The sequence below is a fragment of the Suricata suricatta genome, chromosome 6 (assembly GCF_006229205.1).
Source record: "Suricata suricatta isolate VVHF042 chromosome 6, meerkat_22Aug2017_6uvM2_HiC, whole genome shotgun sequence".
Classification (NCBI taxonomy): Eukaryota; Metazoa; Chordata; class Mammalia; order Carnivora; family Herpestidae; genus Suricata; species Suricata suricatta.
Window position 1 is genome coordinate 147,445,958 of NC_043705.1, and position 20,538 is coordinate 147,466,495.

The 20,538-nt window shown below is 51.9% G+C and overlaps 1 protein-coding gene and 1 long non-coding RNA gene across 3 annotated transcripts in view; one reads left to right on the top strand and one right to left on the bottom strand.

The window, feature by feature from the left end:
• Window positions 1–11,867, bottom strand: part of CEP72 (centrosomal protein 72) — a 34,476-nt gene extending 22,609 nt beyond the window's left edge. The window contains exons 1-4 of the mRNA XM_029941121.1: window positions 11,779–11,867; window positions 6,941–7,068; window positions 5,450–5,642; window positions 2,643–2,751 (exon numbers count right to left, since the gene is read on the bottom strand). Coding sequence (XP_029796981.1) covers window positions 2,643–2,751; window positions 5,450–5,642; window positions 6,941–7,068; window positions 11,779–11,860 — 512 coding nt within the window. The 5' untranslated portion in view covers window positions 11,861–11,867. The remainder of the gene's footprint in view (window positions 1–2,642; window positions 2,752–5,449; window positions 5,643–6,940; window positions 7,069–11,778) is intronic.
• On the top strand, window positions 11,656–13,077 carry LOC115293326. 2 transcript variants are annotated; one of them, XR_003909494.1, is made up of 4 exons: window positions 11,656–11,788; window positions 11,995–12,124; window positions 12,550–12,668; window positions 12,761–13,077. It is a non-coding gene; the product is annotated as an uncharacterized LOC115293326 (long non-coding RNA). The 2 variants fall into 2 exon arrangements; XR_003909495.1 differs by lacking the exon at window positions 11,995–12,124.
• Window positions 13,078–20,538: the final 7,461 nt, after the last annotated feature.

A 20,538-nucleotide genomic window follows, 5' to 3' on the forward strand; every position in this document is an offset into this window, starting at 1 on the left:
ATCCCAAAGAATCAGGGGCGCTTGGGTGGCTCAGTCAGTTGGGCATCCGACTTCAGCTCAGGTCATGATCTCGCTGTCCAGGAGTTCAAGCCCCGTGTCGGCCTCTGTGCTGACAGCTCAGAGCCCGGAGCCTATATCAGATTCTGTGTCTCCCTCTCTCTCTCTGCTCCTCCCTCATTCAAGCTCTGTGTCTCTCAAGTAAAATAAACATTAAAAAAATAAAAAATAAAAAAAAAGAAAAGAAAATCCCAAAGAATCAACCAAAACCAAGAAGGAAAAAAACCTCCTGGAACTAACAAGCGGTTGGTTCTACGGCAAGGCTGCAAAACGCCAGTAGTTCTAAGTTTCACTGTGTGCTCCCGCCCCCCGCCAAAAGATGTGAACTCCCGATACCTCTACCTCAGAACGTGACTTTATTTGGAAATGGAGTCTTTACAGAGGTAATCAAATTAGGAGACTGGGGTGGGCCCTAGTCCAACCTGACTGGTATCTTTTGGGGAGACTGGGACACAGAAACACACACGCAGAAGGGGAGCCTGTGTGAACAGTCACAGGGAGAAGATGGCCACATAACGGGGGCTGGAGAGGTACGTCTGCAAGCCGAGGAACGCCAGAGATTCCCAGCAAACCACCAGAAGCCAGGAGAAAGCACCAGAATCATGGAGTAGATTCCCTCCTACAGCCTCCACAAAGAATCAATCCACCAACCCCTTGGTGTCAGACTTCCACGCTTCACAACTGAGCGACAACAAGCTTCTGTCATTCTAAGCCACCCGGTTTGTGGTGCTTTTACATCAGCTCTAGGAAACGAATGCACAAGGGTAACCTACGAAAGTCAACCGCTTCCTACGTACCAGTAATGAACAACTGGAATTTGAAATGAAAAAAGGCAGTTCCATCTACAGTAGTGTCAAAAAAATGACATATCTGTTTGAGGAAAACTACAAACCTCTGATCAATGAAATCAAAGAACAACGAGATAAATGGGCTCCCGGTGCTCAGAGAGAGGAAGACCTGATACTGTCTCGGCATCGATTCTTCCCAATTCAACCTACAGATTCACTGCAGTCCAGTCAACACCTCCGCAAACAGACACATTAACACGTGGGAGTAAGAGATGCAGGATAACCCACGAAATACTGAAGGAGAACAAAGTCAGGGGCCCAACACTACCGACTTGTAGCCTCACGTGGGGAAAGGGGCCCGGACACCCTGGGGAGTCTTGCTCTGTAACAGCACGAAGCCCATTCACGAGGCCCCACCTTCATGACTGAACCACCTCCCAGAGGCCCTACCTTCTCACACCATCACCTAGGGGTTAGGATTTCAACATATGAACTCGGGGGGTCACAAACATCCAGGCCATTACACAGGGTACTGGGAGCAGCTGTCCACACAGTAACTAAGCTAGTCTGGAATGGGGAGGTGAGGGGAGGGTGGCTACAGTATGTGTATCTGAGGGGAAAGGACACTCCAAGGACCTGGAATTGATCTTGAGAAATCAGAACAGGAACTGGCAAAGTATGGCCCACAATCAAATCTAGCCCACTGACTATTTTTGTAAATAAAGTTTTACTGGAACACAGTCACCCTCTTAAGTATGGCCTATGGCTGCTTTCGTGCTACAAAGGCAGAGGTCAAAAGCTGAGGAAGGGATCAATGGTTGGTCCACAGCACCAAAAATATTCACTCTCCAGCCCTTCTCAAAAAAGAATTTAGTAACCCCTACATTAGAGGAATTTATGGATGAGCTACAGCACATGGTGCAAGAAAAGGAAAACCAGCAAAAATTTCAGATGAAACAAAATGGTGCACGAGAACACACACTTCTGGCACGCTACCAGCAACGTAAACGCCGCCTACGATGTTTGCCCTTTGAAATTAACCCACAAACCACAAAGACATTTTCTGGTTTCAGAACACACTGAAACACTACCAACGATCACAGTGCACAGTTAAACACAGCGAGGGAGTGGGCAGGAGCTGGGGGGTGGCACAGAAGTGGGGGGCGGCAGGCACAGGACCTCGCTCCCCCAGCACAACCACACGCGGCACCGCCAGCACGGGCCAGAGGCGGAGAACACGGGAAGGACCATCTTCCACAGCCCGCCAGCACCGTCGTTGGGGGGAGGGCCTGGGGCCGTCGCCGTCAGCTCCCGCTCAGAGCACTCACCCCCACGAAAGGTGGTGTGTTGGTACTGTGTGGAGACAAGAAAGGAACTCAAATACGAAACAACCGCAGAAGCGAGCAGTGGCTGCCTCTGAGGGACAGGCCAAGGAGAGGCCAGGGTACCGCTTCTGAGAGGGATGGGCCCAGCGGGGACAGAGAGCCATCTCTGAGGACAGGGTGCTGTGACTTCTGATCATGAGCCTTTCACACTATTTGATTTTTACATGTTGTTCCTTTAATAAACATCTTCCGAGCGTACAACCACCAGAGAAAACGTGGACGGCCGCGGGAAAGAGCCCCTCCCCCTCCCCCGTGTTCCCGAGCCCCCGCCGGCACTGGAGCGCTTCTCCTTTCCTCCTCTGCGCGCCTGCCCTTGGAGTGGCAATCAGCACACCAAGTTTCTACCTTTTAGGTAAACATTCTACCAACAGACAGGTGTCTCTCCATGTCCAAGTACCACTTCTGCTCATACCTTCCGACTCGCAGAACAGCCGGGGAGCTCTGCTTCGAGTCCAGTGACTCCTCCGACGCGAAATGCAGCCGGGCCGCGTTCTGCTCGCTCTCTCTCACAGGACGGTCATCTAGGGAGAAGACGCCAGAGAACTAGCAAACGCACCCAAGAAGCCGGTGACAGGCCCCCAAAGACCGAGCCCCCAGGGGCACCTCCGAGCAGCCTTGAAGCACACCAGCCTCCCCCTGGGAACGGGGGCACCCCATCATCCGCGCTGCCGCCCACTGCCCGGGGCCAGCACGGCCACCCACTGTTCAGGGGCCTTCCTTCCCCTGGGGCCAGCCCAGCCACAAGCGCCCCCTGTTAAGTACTGGGTAGAAGACCCAGTAAAGGAATGCCGGGCTCTGGCGGCTACACCGGGCTTCCCAGACGCCAAGCACCGACCCGGAGCGGGCCGGCTCCTCAGACACTGCCCTGGGGGCCGCGGCTGCTGCCGGTGGGAACACAGCACACACGCGAGTTCGCTCGCAGGCACGTCTACCTTCTTCCTACGCACACTCCCGGGGCTGCACGAGGCTCCGGAACCCCACTGGGCACACCTGAGAGACCGTGCTGGAGAGTCAGTGGTGTGGCTGTGTGTCTGGGCCTAGGGTATGCCTCCTCCGATCTGGGGTTCCAACTGCCCCGACACGTGAGCCCTGAGCCTCAGAAGGCGTCTACTCACTTGTTACTCTTGGGTCTTGCCCCGGAACACCAAAGAGTAAAACGGTTCCCAATACTGAAAGTCAGTGCTTTGCGACTTCTAACTCATCCTACCACAGAACTAATGTTACAAATAGTGGTCAAGTTCCAAAGCTGCCGCCCAAAGAGCATTTAACTGAGGCGCACCCCAAAAGCACACAACTACAACAGGGGGTAAATGAGTAACAGATCAATAATCACTGGCAAAGAAGAAAACAGAAAGGTTCTGACAATCCTACAGAAGTGCTTCTGGGAGCTGGGCCCCTCTACTCTCTGCACGTGGACCAAGAGACACAACCGCCTGACAGATGCCATCTCTCGTGGCGTGGACACTCGCCCAAGGCCAACACACGGCTCCACTCACTGAGCCTTCGCTTCACTTCGGAGCCAGTTCCAAATCCCTTACACTAAGAGTATTTCTCTGGACTGTTCCACGACACATTCAAACTCAACAGAGTAAAACCAAATGCAAATGCACATCCCCCCCAATCTACACCCCCTCTGACTTTGCAACACTCTCCCAGGCCCTGAGCCCCCACCACTGCATCTCCGGACGCCCCTCACTGCTGTCCTGCCCACACTCCTCCCGGGGTCTCACCTCCTCACGTGGAATCCAGGACAGCTCCAGTCTTACTGGAGACCGTTTGGCAGAGTGAGCCTTCCAAGGGTTCCCGGACTCCCACATGACCCTGACCTTCAACTGTGTTCCTTCTGCACATCTGGAGGTGTCTTCCTTCTACCCTTTCTCCACACACCCTAAGATTCTGAAACTAAAACTTTTATAACAAAGGGCAACTAGTGATTTAAGACTAAAGATAGTAAACTGTTCCCATAATATGGATTGAAATGCCTCTGAAAAAAGAGCCAAATTCAACTATTTATAACTGGTGTAAAAAAACCAGCACATATTCCTCTTAAATATCTAAAAGTTAAACATCAAAATTCTAAGTAGGCCTGAAACTAATCGATGTGCCAGTGGGGACTGGTCAAGGAGACCCACACAGGGATGCCCACTCCTAAGTCCGGGCCCAGGCAGGTGCGGCCAAGCAGAGTGGCCGGGCTCCCCAGGGCCCAGGACCCACAGTGCAGCGGGAGCACCGGGAGGGAGGCCAGTGCACGCTCGTGTAGCAAGGTGTTCACGAGAGACTCTACCCACAGCCAGTGGGTGTGCCCACAGTATGCCCACAGCTCAGTAACCGCCACATGGAAGGACAGAGGACCAGCATCTTCCCTGACCCGCGCAGCTGTGATCTGGGTTTTACTTTGGTTTTGGTAGGTCGGCACTGGGGAGATCGAGACACCCAGATGCCCCCCAGCCTCACCAAGCAGCGCACTGGCCCCCAGGACTGGGGACACACTGGTCACTGGAGGTGGAGAACACTGCCCTTCAAGCAGACACTCCCACACCTCCACCACCCGGGACACGGCCCCCTTCACAGGAGAGGGCTGAGCGCACGGGGCTCCTTCTCCATGCTCCACGTGCCCTGAGGCTCACACTCAAGCTCCTTCCCTGGAGGTACAACACGGGGGAGCATCAGCAGTGTCACTGGCCACAGTGCTCATGGCAAAGACAACTCCTGGTATCTGGGCAGGTGGGTGGGAAGGTGTCACTACGGAAGGCCTCCCCAAGCAGGACCCTCTCAGCTGATATGGCCACTGGGCACCCTGGGAGTGCCTGCAAGCCTGACACAAAGATCATTTTTAGGGACATGGGCCACTAAGCCAGTGGGGAGCTATACCCACCAAGGGGACCTCACTCCCGCCCATCCCTATCACCTGGGGGAGGGGAGGCACATGAACCTCTCTTCCTATATCCTTCCAGGCGGATGTGAAACCAGGTAAAACCCACTAGGAAGTGGAGGGCCGGAAAGGGACAGAGAAAGCTGGCCCACATGGGTGCTCACGGCCTCTGCAGCAGGTGTCTGCGGCCAGAGCTCCTGGCCATCCTCCTAGGCAGCGGCTCCCACAAGACTCATGCTGGGAGACGCAGAGACTCAACCAGGAGGGTAGGAAGTCAACTTCTGAGAGCAAAGAGCACCTATCAGTGCTCCCGTGAGCAACGGCACGAGCACAGCTGTGGCGCCTACCCAGCTGCCTGAGCTTCGGGAGCATGCGCACCACAAAGAGGCGGTACTCAGATTCGTTCTTCACCACAGGGTTCAGCCGAAAGTCCACGTCGGTGAGCTGCGTCAAGGAGTGGAGCGGAAGCACATCAGCTAACGAGGAGATGCAGTTGTAGTAGAGGTTGAGACTTTCTAGTGCGGTCAGGTACTGAATGCCCTGCCAACGGGGCAAAATGCAGTGTTAGTTTATGCTTTCAAAAATGAGCGGGCAGATGGGCCATCAATACGAACCGATACCAAACTAACAGAGGCACCCGCCGGGACTCCATGGCACCCGCCAGGAGCAACACAAAGGTGGAAGGTGTTCCAGCCGGGCCGGTTCGAAATACCACGGCTGCAGCAGCGCTGCCTACGAGGACAGACCGCATCTAAGGAGTTCTCACAATTTCATTTAATCCGCACACCACCCCTCCCAGTAAGAACTGTCGCTGCAGATGAGAAAACAGCCGGGGGACGCTGAGCCGGGAGGCAGCCCTGTGGCGTACCCTGGACTGAAGCTCCTGGGTGGCGCTGACCAGGCACTGCCCAGGGTCCGGGCTCCCTCTCTACCGCGAGGCAGGAGCCCCCTCTCCAGGAAGTCGTGAGCAGGGTTCACTAAACCCCCAGCCTGCCATCAGCATGTGATTTCTCACTTGCTCACCAGGGCCAAGGGCAGGACGCCACCAAGAGTCAGGCTATTGTAATACCCAAGATTTCTTTATCGCCCCCAAAAACCAGAGACTGCCCAGGGAGACCGAGTCACGCATGCAAAAGCAAAGGGCGGTTTTATTACGGGCTTAGGCTGGCCGAGTCTCAGCTCGGGCTCACAGACTTCACCGGCGCAGCGGATCCGCGCTGAGAGCCCCGAACAAAGGGGGGCAGGGCTTTTATGAGTTTGGGAAGGGGGAGTTACAGGAAATACAGTGATCCAATCATTATTATACAATATTATTGACAGCAGGTTTAACCATTCACCTTGCCCAGAGTATTTGTTACTTTTGGCGGGACCCAATCACAACATCCAGAGTATTGACCAATCACAGAGTGGGCCCAGGACCCTCACTCACGTAGGGCGTGACTAGTCTTAGCCTCCATCTTTAGGCCCGCCCTTAGGAATGTTAAAGGTGTTAGCTGGCCTTTCCTGATTGGGTGGTACAAGGGTGGTCCCTCCTTCCTCGGGCAGTGTGTGCCCTTCTAGTGTCTCATGGAGTCAGTTTCAGACCTGCTTCCTTACACTATAAACAGATGTGAGATGCAAAACGTCGATGAAGAAAACAGAGCTGAGACAGGGATGGACAGTGACCAGCACACAAACACTAGCCTTTCGGGCCTTATTTACAACGAACACAAGAAGAACAACGCAATATTTGCAAGCATCGTTTCGCATACAATCTACGTGTATGATAAGCATAGTTATAATACATACTGCTACGGATAGCAATAAAAGTTCTTTTAGGAAACAAACCTAAAACTTACCTCTAGACTCACCAAGGAGTTACGAGAGAGGTCTAAAGATTTTAGGCCTGTTAAATTCATCAAAGAATTTCCTAGGTGAGTAATCTTTTCTTGGTAAGTTCCGGGAATCGATAATGACCGAAGTTCAGCTAAGAATAGAAAAATCATGAGATTTTAACCTTCCTTTTCAGTGAAAATATATGCCTGTAACAAGAATGAGCTACAGCAACCTCAGAATCTGAAAACGTCACAAAAGCAATGCACCTCCAAGTCTGGCACTGATACTACAAGGGAGCCACGTGCGAGGTTTCAGCTCACAGTTACCTGCAAATCATCTGCAAGCCAGTGGGGGCCCTGCTCCCCACCCCCCCGCTGCTCCCCCCAGACGCTCGCCCACCAGGAATGCCCTCCCCGCGGGGCTCCCACGTGGACTCCGGGCGGCCTCACTCTGGCGCCTGCGGATCCTCCACGCAGGGATGGCAATCTGAAACCCGAGGGTCAGTCAGCCTGACCGCTCCGGCCAGTTCCAGGCGAGGGCACAGTGTGCGCTCTGTGCGCCACACGCCTCTCTGTGACACGCTCAACAAGCGGCCATTAAATGAATGTCGCTACAAAAATAAGTCTCAGTAATCAAAAAGGCAGTTTGGGTCTGAGCACTCTAGCACTTTCCCAGGAACAGTTATGTTTTAAAACATACCTTAATTAAATTTAAAATTGATCTGTGGGCTTCCGTTTCCAGACAAGACATGGTAGGCCCATCTCACCCTACCCCTACTCAGGTACTGCACCCAAAACAATCTATGAGTCAAGCAGCAGCCAAGTCTGGAGGGCGGGGAACAGAAGGCCAGCTGTCTCGGGGCCCCAAGAAAACAGTCCAGCAGTGAGGGCTCGGTGCTGGTGTGGCGTCTGTTTCGTCTCCCATATGTCCCCACATGAGTGCCAAAGAAGCTGGCGACATACAAACACCATGGACACTGACTGAAAAATAAGGACAAGCCTGCTGCCCACGGTGGAAGAACCAGGAAGGGGTGGCCCTGGAGGACAGACCCCTGACATCAGCCCCACTCTAGCTCAAGAGCCGGCGGGGGTAGAAAACGCACCGCACCCCTGGCCTTGCGCAGCGGCCGGCCCTGCGACGGGCAGAGGACGCGGACGACGCGGTGGCTGCAAGGAGGTGGCCCGCAGGCACCTGCAGGGGCCCGGCCGCCACCTCAGCACCACGGCAGCGCCCACTGGGTGCCGTTAATGCGTAACAAGATTCAAATGAGAAACGGAGACCCTCAGTATCCAAAATGTCCGTGACACAACAAAACAATGACCAAAACCTGAAAAAAAATCTCAATTTAAATAGAAAAACAATCGACCCCAACACTGAGCCAACAGAAGTCAGAATTATTTAACAATTTTAAAGCAATACTTTAGTGAACAATTATGAACACTCCTGAAATAAATGATAAAACAGGAAGTCTTGGCAAAAATCCCCATAAGATATAAAGAAGAAAAAAACAGAAATTTCAGAAACATAAAATATAATAACCGAAACAAAATTACCACACAGAAGCAGCTCAGTAAACAGCAGGGAGATAACAGAAGAAAAAAATTCAAAGAGTGAAGGCAAAGATTGATCAAAACTGTCCTATCTAACCAGCAGAGAGAAAAAAGACTTAAAAAAAGAAGTGAAAGAAAGAAAGAAAGAAAGCGAGCAAACAGAGCCTCCGGGGCCCATAGAAAAAGAAATGTAACATTTCTGTCATGAGTTCCCATCCAGTCCCAATTAGAGTTTGAAGAAGAGAACAATAGTATGACTAAGAAAAAAATGTTTAACAATTAAGAAATAATGGCTGAAAATTTACTAAATTTGGCAAAAGACATAAAGCTACATATTCAAGAAGTTGAAAAAACCCCAAACAGAATAGACTAAGAAAAAAAAAAGAAAAAGCATGTCCAAATGCACCAGAAATAAACTTCTAAAATCTAAAAACAGTGAAAGAGGGGCGCCTGGGTGGCTCAGTCGGTTAAGCATCCGACTTCGGCTCAGGTCATGATCTCACAGTCCGTGGGTTCAAGCCCTGCATCGGGCTCTGTGCTGACAGTTCAGAGCCTGGAGCCTGCTTCGGACTCTGTGTCTCCCTCTCTCTTGGCCCCTCTACGCTCACACTCTGTTTCTCTCAAAAATAAACATTAAAAATAAATAAATAAAAACAGTGACGGAATCTTGAAAGCAACCAGAAAGAAAAGGCATTGCCCTTAGAGGAAAAAGTAAGTCACGAGGCAGGGGACCACCCTTCAGAACCAAGGAGGTCTGACGGAAGGAGAGCCCCATTTTCCAAGTGCTGAAAGAAAAGAACTTTCAATCCCAAAATCTGTACCCAGCAAAAACAATCTTAAGCACTGAGGTGAAATAAAGATATTTTCAAATGAAGAAACACAGAGGCAATCTGTCATCAGCACACCTGCCCTATGGAAACTGCTACAAAAAACTCTTCAAATATATAGGAAGGATAAAAGAAGAAAATCTGGATCATCAGAAATGAAAGAATAATGAAATAAGGTAAAAATGTCTCAAGTTATTTAAAATTTTGGATGACTGTAAAAGAAAAAAATGATTAATGTGGTTCTCAAGGTATGCAAAGAAGATATTTAAGATTACTAAATTATAAAGGACAATACAACCAAAGGACACCCTGGTAAGGTTTCTACATATCACTGAAAGGTGTAAAAGGTCCACACAAGTAGACTGTGTTAAATTACATAAATACACTATAACTTATAGAGCAACCACTAAAAAAGCTATAAAAAGAGATATGCTCAAAAATATAATAGAGAAGTCAAAATGGAACACTAACAAAATACTCAAACCACAGGAAGACAGGAAAAGGGAAACAAAAGAAAAAGGAATGAACAGAAAACAAATAATAAAATGGCATACTTCCAACTATCCTACATTAACAATTCCATTAAATGTAAATGGTCTAAACACATTATAAAAAAGGGACTGGCAAAGTAAATAAAAATGAACCAACCATATATTGTCTACAAGAACCTCACTGCAAATATAATAAGGTAAGCTTAAAGACTACATAGTAAATAGAGGGGAAAGATATGCCTTGCAAACGTGAATCCAAAGACTGCTGCAGTGGCTACACTAGTGGATGTCTCAACACAGAAAATTATCAGGAGCAAAGAGCGACAGTACATATGTTACAAGGGTCACCCCAAACCCTAAATACGTAAGCATAGCTCCAAAACATATGAAGTGAAACAGAAATAGACAAATCCATAATTACAGTTACGGACTTCAACACTTCCCTCCCAGTAATTAATACAACCAGTGACAGAAAGATCAACAAAGATACAGAGGAATTGAACCTCTTCACCAGCCAACAGGATCTAATTGATATTTACATAATACTCCACTCAACAACAGAGTACGCTTCTTTTCTGGTGCACTTGGAACATTCACCAATACAAACCAGATCCTGGACCAAAATCAAACCTCAACAAATTTAAAAGAACTAAAATCACAGAGTATGTACTCTGACCATAATGGCATCACACTACAATCAATAACAGAAGGGGAAAAAAGAGAGAATCTCCAAACAATGAGAAAACACACTCCCACACAATCCACAGGTCAAAGAAGTCTCCAGGAAAACCTAAAATGCTCTGAGCTTAATGAAAATGAAAGTATAACAAAATTTGTGAATGCAGCTAAAGCTGTGCTTAGAGGAAAATTTACATTACTAAATTAAAAAGTATCAAATCAATAATCTGAACTCTCACCTCCAGAACCTACAAGAGAAAAGTAAATGCAAAGTGAGCAGACGAAATAATAAAGAACAGAATAAATAAAACTTGAAACTAGGAAACAATGGCGAAAAACCCCCGAAAGCTGACTCACTGAAAAGGTGAATACAATTGACAAACCTTTACCAAGTCTAAAATCGAACACGGAAATCACAATATCAGGGATGGAGAAAGGTCACCACCACGGACACCAAACAGTTAACAGGCTGGTAAGGGACTAAACAACTCTACACACATAAGTTCAACAACTTCCATGAGAACAATCAATTTTACAAATCCCAACCATAACTCACCCAAGAAGAAACCGGTAAGAAGAGTTTTACAACAGACAGAGAAACTGAATGTATAATTTAAAAGCTTCAAACACAGGGGCGCCCGGTGGCTCAGGTCATGATCTCGGGGTTTGAGTTCCAGCCCCACACGCGCCTGCTGCCGCCAGTGCAGAGCCTGCTTCCCATCCAGTCCCCCTCCCTCCCTCTCAAAACTAAACGTCAAAAAAAAAAGGCTTCAAGGCCTCTGTGGTCTCCGCGGAAAATTCCAACAAGGAAGACTCAGCAACACTTCTACACAACGTCTTCTAGAAAACACACGAGGAAGCGACACTTCCCAACGTACTTCGGGGGCTCGGCGTGCGGCTGATGCCCAAACCAGAGAAAATCAGGGCAGAAAGAAACCCCGCGGCCAATGTCCCCGTGAGACCAGGACGCAGCAGAGAACGGTGCAGCCGGAGCGGAGGGCACGTTTTCCCAGAATGAAGACTGCGGGTTCAAGGGTATTTTCAAAGCCAACCTAACACCGCCCCATTTACCGGTGAAAGGAACCCCCCACCACCCTGGGTCCCCCACCCCACTACGGTCCCCGCGCTCCACCTCGAGCCCCCAGCCCCACTCGGGCCCCCGCGCGCCCACCCCACTCCCCCCGCCACCTCACACCCCGCCTTCGACGGTTCGGGAAGACGCAGCCCAGGTGCCGCGTCTCTCGCCGGACCCCGTCCGCCGACCCCGCGGCGGGAAGCTCGCGCGGTCAGCCTGCCTGCGGTCACCGCCACGCACCCAGGTCGCGGTGAGGCGCCAGGCCGCTCCTCTCCCGGATCTTCTCTTCACACAGAACCAGCAGCGGGCCAGCAGGCGCCATACTTTCAAACGGCACGCACCTGTGCCCGCGCCTGCGCAGTGGGGCCGCCGCGGAGCCGCGAGGGGCGGGGCGAGGGCGGGGCGAGGGGCGGGGCGAGTCTGAGCTCGCCTCTGCGCTCCCTTCACTGGGAGCAGTGCCCTCCCCAGGAAAGCCGGCCAGGCAGTGGGGACCCTGACTCACCTGGAGACCCCGCACGTGGGGTTCACTTGGAGGCAGCCAGTGATGTCTGGGGTCCGAGCTTGTGGCTTTCCCTCGGACTCTGAGGTTCGTGGCATGTGCGTCCCTCTAGGACCTTTGAGCGTCAGGAGGAGCATTTAAGATCTGCAGGGTTTAGGGAAGACCAGGTTCCAGGTCCGAATCTGCCCCAACCAGCGAGATCCCTCCTCCATCTCCTGGTGTCGGGGAACACCCCTGCTGCCCCTCGCCCCAGATGTGACCGAATTGTTGGCATGTCACTGCCTGGGTGGTGGTGTAGGGGTGTAGGAGATGAGTATGGGGGGTGTACACAGGGTGGTGGAGTACAGGGTACCCCATCTCTGCTAAGCAGTGCAGAGTTTCAAACCCCGCGCACTGGGCCCTTGTGCTGCCCCGTCATTTGCTGAGACTGGCGTTCAGTAATACTTTAAGATTGTCCTGTGACTCTGATAAAGATTCCATTCTAGGTATTGTTTGTGCTTGCCTTTCTACAGATCTGGACACATCCCAGGCCCAGTGTGTGGTCCCCGCACCAGGTCCACTGAGTGGAACTTTGTGGAGACAGGACACTTAGAAACAGTGAACCAACGTCCTGCTTCAGAAGCAAAGAAAGGTGAACAAAAGGCTTCAGTTGGCCCCAGCCCGAGGGAAGTAGCCTGTCAGGGCCCAGCCCCCACTCCAGACACCCTCTGCTTCCTCCTACAGGTGGTCCCGCGGGCTGGAGAGTGAGCCTCTGCACGGTCCTGCGGGACAGCACCACAGGGGGTCCGCTTCTGCCGTCATGAACACCAAGAACACTTCGAAACCGTTTTCTGCTTCCCCGAGTATTGCGTGTTCATTGAAGAAAAGATGCAAAACACAGAGGCAAAGATGAAGTATTCCAGCACACAGAGAAAACCCCTGTTAACGTGTTCACACATACCTTCGAGAGTGTTTTCCAAGCCTGTGTATGTCTAACAACAACGAGACTATGTGGAGTATTCCCGTATGTATATGCACATATATATTTTACTTCATTTGAACTCTTTATGTCACTAAATATTCCTCAACATCATTTGTTAATGATCATGTTTATTTATTTTGAGAGAGAGATAGCATGAGTGGGGGAGGGCTAGAGAGACGAAGGGGGACAGAGGAATGTGGGGCTCAAAATCATGAACCATGAGATCATGACCTGAGCTGAAGTTGATGCTTCACCAGCTGAGCCACACTAGTGTCCCTAAACATGCATTTTAGTGGATGGCTAGATCACACGCCAAACCCAGGCTTAGCTAACCCATCCTCTATGCCTGTTGCCACTTCCTTACAGGGCTAAGTCTAGTGGAATATTGTTTTGAAGTTCCTCCTGGGGTTCTTTGGATGGAGCCAGGAGCGTCGGAGCCTAGAACTGGCACCATGAAACCATAGAGCAGGAAGAATCTAGAAGGGGAGGCAGGGACTGCCCAAACCCTAGCCCATGTAGCCCCCACTCACGCCCAGGGAGACAGCGGGAAACTCCATGGCGCTGGCACAACTGACCACATTGAACTGGGTTTCACCAAACTGAGTCTCTGGCAGGTGTGGGAAAACCCCGGAGGGAGCACAGCCTTGTCCCAGCTCAGCACCTGTGCTTCCAGACGCCCAAGGAAGCTGCCTTCCAACCCTGGGGATGCCTTTATCCAGCTCCTCGTGAGGTCCCAACTGCCCAGGGAGGTTAAAACCTGCAGAGTGTGCTTGTGGCCAGTGCAGGGGGCTTCATGGAGAAGCTTTGGGGGAGCCCAGATGGCTATGCATTGAACACAGGGGTGGACGTCCCCCTTGTGCACTGAGCTCTCTACTGCATGCAGCTCTCCACAGCTTTCTAGAACATTCCAGGGAGGCTTCCAGGCCTCTCAGCCTCAATTCCCATCCTGTAGGCAGCAACCCCGGGGTCAGTTCATCCCTAGAGATGAGACCAAGCTGAGGGTGTGCCCGTGTCCAGTGGGCTGGGATGTCTGGACTTTTCCTAAACTATGACAGTTCTTGCCAGGAAAGGGGTGGGGCTGGGAGGAGACCTGCAATGTGCTCAAAAGCTCCCATTTTCCCCAAGAAAGAGGAGCTCACCGCAGCCCAGGGAGCCAGAGTGGCTGAGGGATGCTCGCTGTGTGCCCCTGAGGTGTTCTGCTAGCTACTCTGAGGTGCCCCCTCCCCATCCTGTGAAGTCAGCCAGCACCATGTTATTTCACTGGCACGGAAAGAGAGTGACCACCTGCGTGCAGTCTGACTGGAAATCAAAGTCACACTAGAGCACAGGCTCGACCCCTGCGCCCCTGCACCAGGTCCACCCAACACAGGGGCCCCTGTGGGGCGAGGACGAGCCCAGCCAGCCAGTCTCCAGTGAGTCCACTAGACTCGCACGTGTGCCCACGGTCACACTCCCTCACACACACAGCCTTCCCCAGCTGGGTGGTGGAACCCACCCTTGGCCAGGCTTGAAGCACCTCCCAGACAGAGTGGGTGCCCTGCAAACACACCTCATCCAGAGACTTCATGGAATGTGCCTGTGGTCTGGTGCTGCCACGGGTGTTTCCTGAGGGCCACGTCGGGAGGGAGGGAGGAGCAGGCAGCCCACTGGGCACGGCCCTCCCCGCCTCCCAGCAGCTCCTCCTCCTGAAAAAGAAGCATCAAATTGAGGGCTGGCTTGTCCTCACCCGAGAACCCCCGAGCCCAGCCCCTGCCATATTTCCCACAGCAAGAGCAGCGTCACTACCTGTGCATTGTCCATACGTCATTTTGCCAACCAACCTCTCTCCTGGGAGAAAAGTGAGATGGAGACCCCTTCTGCGCTGGTTCAAGGTGAAGTCTCAAGGGTAGTTTTGGGGGCTCGTGTTAGCACGCTAACCTCGCACCTGGCTAATCATAACACGGAGAAGGGGTGGTGCTGCTTCTGCCCCGGCCGGTCCATGCAGCCAGCAGCGTGGAGGCGGTGGGGGCTCTCCAGGCCGGTGAGTGCGGCAGCCGTGGCTCCGGGCCGGGAGCAAGTCCAGCTGTGTGGACTTTACTCACTGCATGTGACTCTGCCCCTCATTTCCGGGAAGGTGAGAGTCCAGGCCTCCGCTGGGGGAACGAGTTCCTCGGAGCAGGAAAATGCGCCCCCCGGGGAGCGTGGAGCAAGGGTTTTGTCTCACCCAGGAGCCTGGCAAAATTCTCCCTGCTTCAGGCGTCAGATGTGATACCAGGCCCCTGGGAAACACAAGCCAGATTCGTCACGCAGGTCCGGCTCAGCTTTGCTGCCAGCAACCGCATCTCTGTCCAGATTCTTGGCCACAGCTCAGCTCCCCTGAGGCTGCTGTGATCCGTGCCCGTCTGTGTCCAGCTGGAAACCCCTGCTTCCACACCCCACCTTCCGAGCCCAGGGAGCTTTCCCCAGTCCAGGAATCTCTGTCTGCGGGCTGGGCACCCTGTGTCCCTGAACCACCCCTGTTCCTTGCCTTGAACACAGTTGTGATGGCTGGGGTTGCAGCAGTTATTTGGGGACCACGAGGGGGAAAGTTGGCACCGCAGAGGTGCTTGGCCTGGGCTGCAAACCAATGGCAGTCCCAGCTGCCTCTCGCCTTCTCTCTGCGAGGAGACACCAGTGTGCAGGGGCCTGCCACCGTCAGGTGCATTCCCAGCCAGTGCTGGTGCCGTAGGCCATGCCGCATGCTGAGTATGCGGTCATGAATATTCATAAGACATGGTAGTCTGCAAGGCAGACGTGGTGGGGCCCCCTTTCTGCCTGGGGGAGAAGGCCAGGCTCCCAGAAGAGGGGTAGAGGGGACGTGGAGGTGGGTGTTGCCAGCAGAGGAGTGGGGAGCAAGAGCGCCTGCTGTGCCCCAAGACTCAGTCAGAGAGGAAGAGCCTGACATGACTCTCCCTCTGCTCAGGGGTTGAGCTCCGTTCCAACCTGGTCAGGTCCAGGCGGTTTGTGTAGATGATGGAGCAGATGAGGGCAAAGTACAAACAGACACCGGAAACCACAAAGGGAGTGAGAACCCCCCTGGCCAGGCCCCCTGCCCCTCATGCGTGGCCGCCCATAGTTCAGACGCACAGCGAGCAGCCTCCCGGAGCAAGGGTGACACTCACCGCCACGGGGGCTGCCCAGAATAGAGCAAGGGCGGGAGGTCTTGCCTACAAAGAGCTTCCAGTTTATCTGATAGCGTGTACCTGAAAAGGCTATTCTGGGAAAACTTTTATAAAACTAGAAATCCTCCTCTCTCCCCTCAACAAAATCCATGTAAAATCACTCAAACCTCAATGCTTTCTATGGCAAAAGATGAAATTAATTCAAGGATCTTGGGAGGAGTTTGTCCTGGATTCTCTGGAGGGCCCTACATGCAATCACATCAAAGAAGAGAAGACACGGAGAGACACACGCTCTGGACCCATGTGACGAGGGGGGCAGCGGTTGTAGGGACGCCCGGGGCACCAGGGGCTGAAAGAGGCAGGAAGGAGCCTCCCAGGAGCCTCCAGAGGGAGCACAGACCCCCACCTGTGGCTTGACCTCAGCCTTCCGGCCCCAGAGCAGGAGAGAGTAGTTTTGTGTTGTTTTAAGCCATGAGTCTGTGATGAATGCTTGCAGCGGCCACAGGAAACTAATTGATACATATACCAAATTCGATAGTGTATCGAAATACAAAATGACCTCAGAAGTTGCCTTGATCAGCCCCTTCATATGTAGAAAACTGATTTTTGCAGATGTGAAATGTCCTACCTAAGCTCCCAAGATGGCCAGTTGTCTTTACTTTTGAGGACACTGCTCCGTGGTGCTCTTGTCCAGGCTGCCTGTTGTAGGGAGGAAGATGGTTCCACGGGGCCCCGCGTCCTCCCACATCTCAGGAGAGCCTGGGCAGAGCGGGGAGACCACGCCCCGGACCAGCATCCCGGACATTGGGCAATAGGACCAACTTTGGGACAGAGCAGAGCCGTCCTCAGAGGAGGCTGAGCAGCAGGCCCCACCAGGGCTGATCCCCCGTGTTGGGCCCTGGCAGGTGGTTGCATGTGTCGTCTTGGTCGGTAGCCATGAGGACCTCACGTGGTGCCACAGGACAAAAGATCCACTCTCCCACATCCATTTTAGAGGTGAGTGAACTGAGGCTCGAAGGAGTCATGAAACTTGCCCAGATCCAAACCCCGTTCTGCTTCCGGACCTCAGCTCGTGGCCGCTGATGGAGGCCACCTCCCAACGAGACCCCTGGGAGGCAGCGAGGGTCACGCGGGGGCCACCTTACGCCACTCTCCTCAGGACTCCGGGAAAGACCGGAGTTGTCTCCTGTGGCTTATACATTGTTTTCTGTACTTCTTTAACTGCCAAAACCCATTTTCAGAACTCAATCCCTGTAAATACTTTTTCAAAGCTCCCTTTTCAGTCTCAAGGAGCAGGAAGCAGTATGCTTTTAAAAACCAATTAGCCACACATTTTTGCTCATTAAATAAATATTTTTTCTTTGGACCCAAAGGACATTTCAGTCACACGGAACAATGAGGCTGACTCACCTGTTTGCGGCTCTAAGCCCCTTTTCACCCGGGACCGTTGGAGTCCCTGCAAGGTCTCCACCGGGGCCCTGCGCGGGGCCGGCCTCGACCCACAGATACACACACACCTGAATTCTCACCCATTTCTCAGGTGTCGGGAAACTGGCTTTGATAAACCAGGAACACTACAGAGGGACGTGCGGCAGGGCACGGCCTGCAGAGCAAAGTAACAGGGAGGTGAAATGAGCCGACAGGACCTCCAAGACAGGTGCGCCCTGGAGCCCCCTGGGTGCTCCAGCCTGTCCGCCAGCCCTGAACCCCCTTGCCTCCTGACACGTCTCCTCCGTGGCTGGTTGTACCACAGAAGACAGGTGGGTGAGGCCAGTTTCCTTCCGTGGAAGGAGCCTCCATTCTCCCATTGGACAGATGTTCATTGAGTGCTTGTTCTAGGTGCTGGGCACACAGTGCACCTTTGTTTCCAGTGAGCAGAGGCCAGAACGTGGCACCAGGAAGTGCTACAGTGTGCCATAAGGTGAACTGTGCTGTGGAAACGAGAGAGGGAAACAGAATGGGAGCACGGGGCTAGGCCGTTGTGGTTTTGAATGAATGTGCGCAGGACAGACCTACTCAGGAGGCGGTGTTTATACAGAGACCTGTCCACACCAGGGCTGGCTGGAAACTCCGGGGACGCTGCAGGACGGCCTCTGAGCATCGCAGGAGAGCCGGGTCCTCATCTAGGTGCTCCCTGGGGGGTGGGTGCTCCTGGGTCAGCTGGGCGGCTCACTGACTCAGCCCCCACTGGCCAGCATCAGCCCCTCCCAAAGCCAAAGTGCCAAGTGAGAATTTGTCCTCGTCCTTTCCACACCGACTTCGCACCCAGGATTGTACCTCTGCTGTTCTGCTGGCCTCCACTGAATCTGCTTCCCCTTGATCATCTGCGCACTTGGTCTCCATGTTGATGTGGACCCACAGGACACCAGGCCAAATTGTACACAAAACGTATTTCATTTAGTTTTCTTACATAAATGTCACATCAGTTATTTATTTTTAAATGTTTGTTTATTTTGAGAGAGAGAGAACATTTGTGCAAGTGGGAAAGGGCAGAGAGAGAGAGGGAGAAAGAGAATCCTAAGCAGGCTCCATGCTGTCAACACAGAGCCTGATGCAGGGCTCTATTTCAGACCCTGGGACCATGACCTGAGCCAAGATCAAGGGTTGGACACTCCACCAACTGAGCCACTCAGGTACCCCTGTCACATCAGTTATTCAAATAGTCAACCGGTAAGTTTATACACTTGTGTAGAAATAACTGTAGGTATTGGAAGAGTAAATAAAGATTTGGAACCTAACCCCAAAGCAGCAGAATAGGCAAGTAACTGAAATACATGAGTGTCTTCTGATTTGTAGCAGCTCCCGGTTTAGTTGTTCACACCCATAAGCCGATTTATTATCTTTGGTAATATGACTTGGATTCCTACTTCTGGAAGTAAACTTAGAAAGGACCCAGGGGATCATCTCTAACCCACACTCAAGGTTGTGTGCCATTACATTCAGCCAGCACATCGGAAGACCAAACTAGAAAATCAGTGAAACCCACGATGTAAAAGGAGCCGGAGAGAAGCCAGTGGTAGAAGCTACGGAAGAGCAGCCAGTCACTTCTCGAGGAAAGAAAGTCAGAGTGTCTTCTCTTTTTTCCAGAAGGTAATGGAGTGACATATTTAAGAAAACCAAGGAGAGAGCATCCAGGCCACGGGCCCTATTCCCTGCGCAGCTGACCCCCAGTGGTAACAGAAGGGCCGCAGACAAACCCAGACCCCCCCCCCCCCAACTGAAGTGGGTGCGCGTGCACAGCCAGCATTGCCTTAGGGGCTGGACGGTGAGAATTTTAAGCTCTATGGCCAAGAGGCAGATTGAAGATATTATAAGGATGCTACTTAACCACTGAAAACATAAAAAAACTCTTCTTCCTCGGGACTTAGAGAGACAGGTGTGGGGCTGGATTTCGCCAGGAGCCACGGTTTGCTGAGCTCTGTGCTGAAGAACTAGCCTCAGACGACCAGCTCAGCGGGGAGACATCAACTACAGAATCCAGAATCTGCCTTTGGAGTCAAGATTCTAAACATAGAATTTGGAATTCAGAATCTGAACCCGGAACATAAACTGACAACTTAGAAACAGCTTCCAAAATGAGAATCAAAAGTATAAGGTGAGATGTTAGTTGCCAACACTGACAACATTTCTGAAACTTTAAAATGTATACTCTTTCCTTTTCATTTTAATTTGGTTCATTAATTGATATGCATATCATAAAACTTACTTTTTTCTAATAAAGTTAACCGACCAGGACACAAAGTAATTTCATCACGCCAGGAACTTCCTTCTGGCTCCCCTGGTGGAGTCAGACCCTTCTGCCGCCACAAACTCCTGGAAATTCGCGTCTTTCTCCATCTCTGAAGTTTTATTTTTTGTGAAGTGTCACAAAAAATGAGCCTTTTTAGACTGGTCTCATTCGCCCAGGTGTGTCCGTGGCTTCATCCAAGTTGTTACACAAACGCAGTTAGCTCCTTTTGTTGCCGGTGGTGCCTCCTTGTGGGGGTGTCCGCACTTTGCCCGTGCACCTGTGGGACACTCAGCTGTTTCCAGTTTGGAGTGATTATGAATAGAGCTGCTATATATTTTTTTTTTTACTGTTTTTATTTATTTTAGAGAGGGAGAGAGACAGCATGAGCAGGGGAGGGTCAGAGAGGGAGGGAGACACAGAATCTGAAGACAGGCTCCAGGCTCTGAGCTGTCAGCACAGAGCCTGATGCGGGGCTCGAACCCACGTGCCGTGAGATCATGACCTGAGCCGAAGTCGGACGCTTAACCGACTGAGCCACCCAGGCGCCCCTGAATAGAGCTGCTATAAATAGTCGTGCACAGATTTTTCTGTGAGATGTTTTCACTTCTCTGGGGATGGGACCGCGGAATCTCATGGCAGGCAGTGTTCAACTTTAAAAGAAACTGCCACT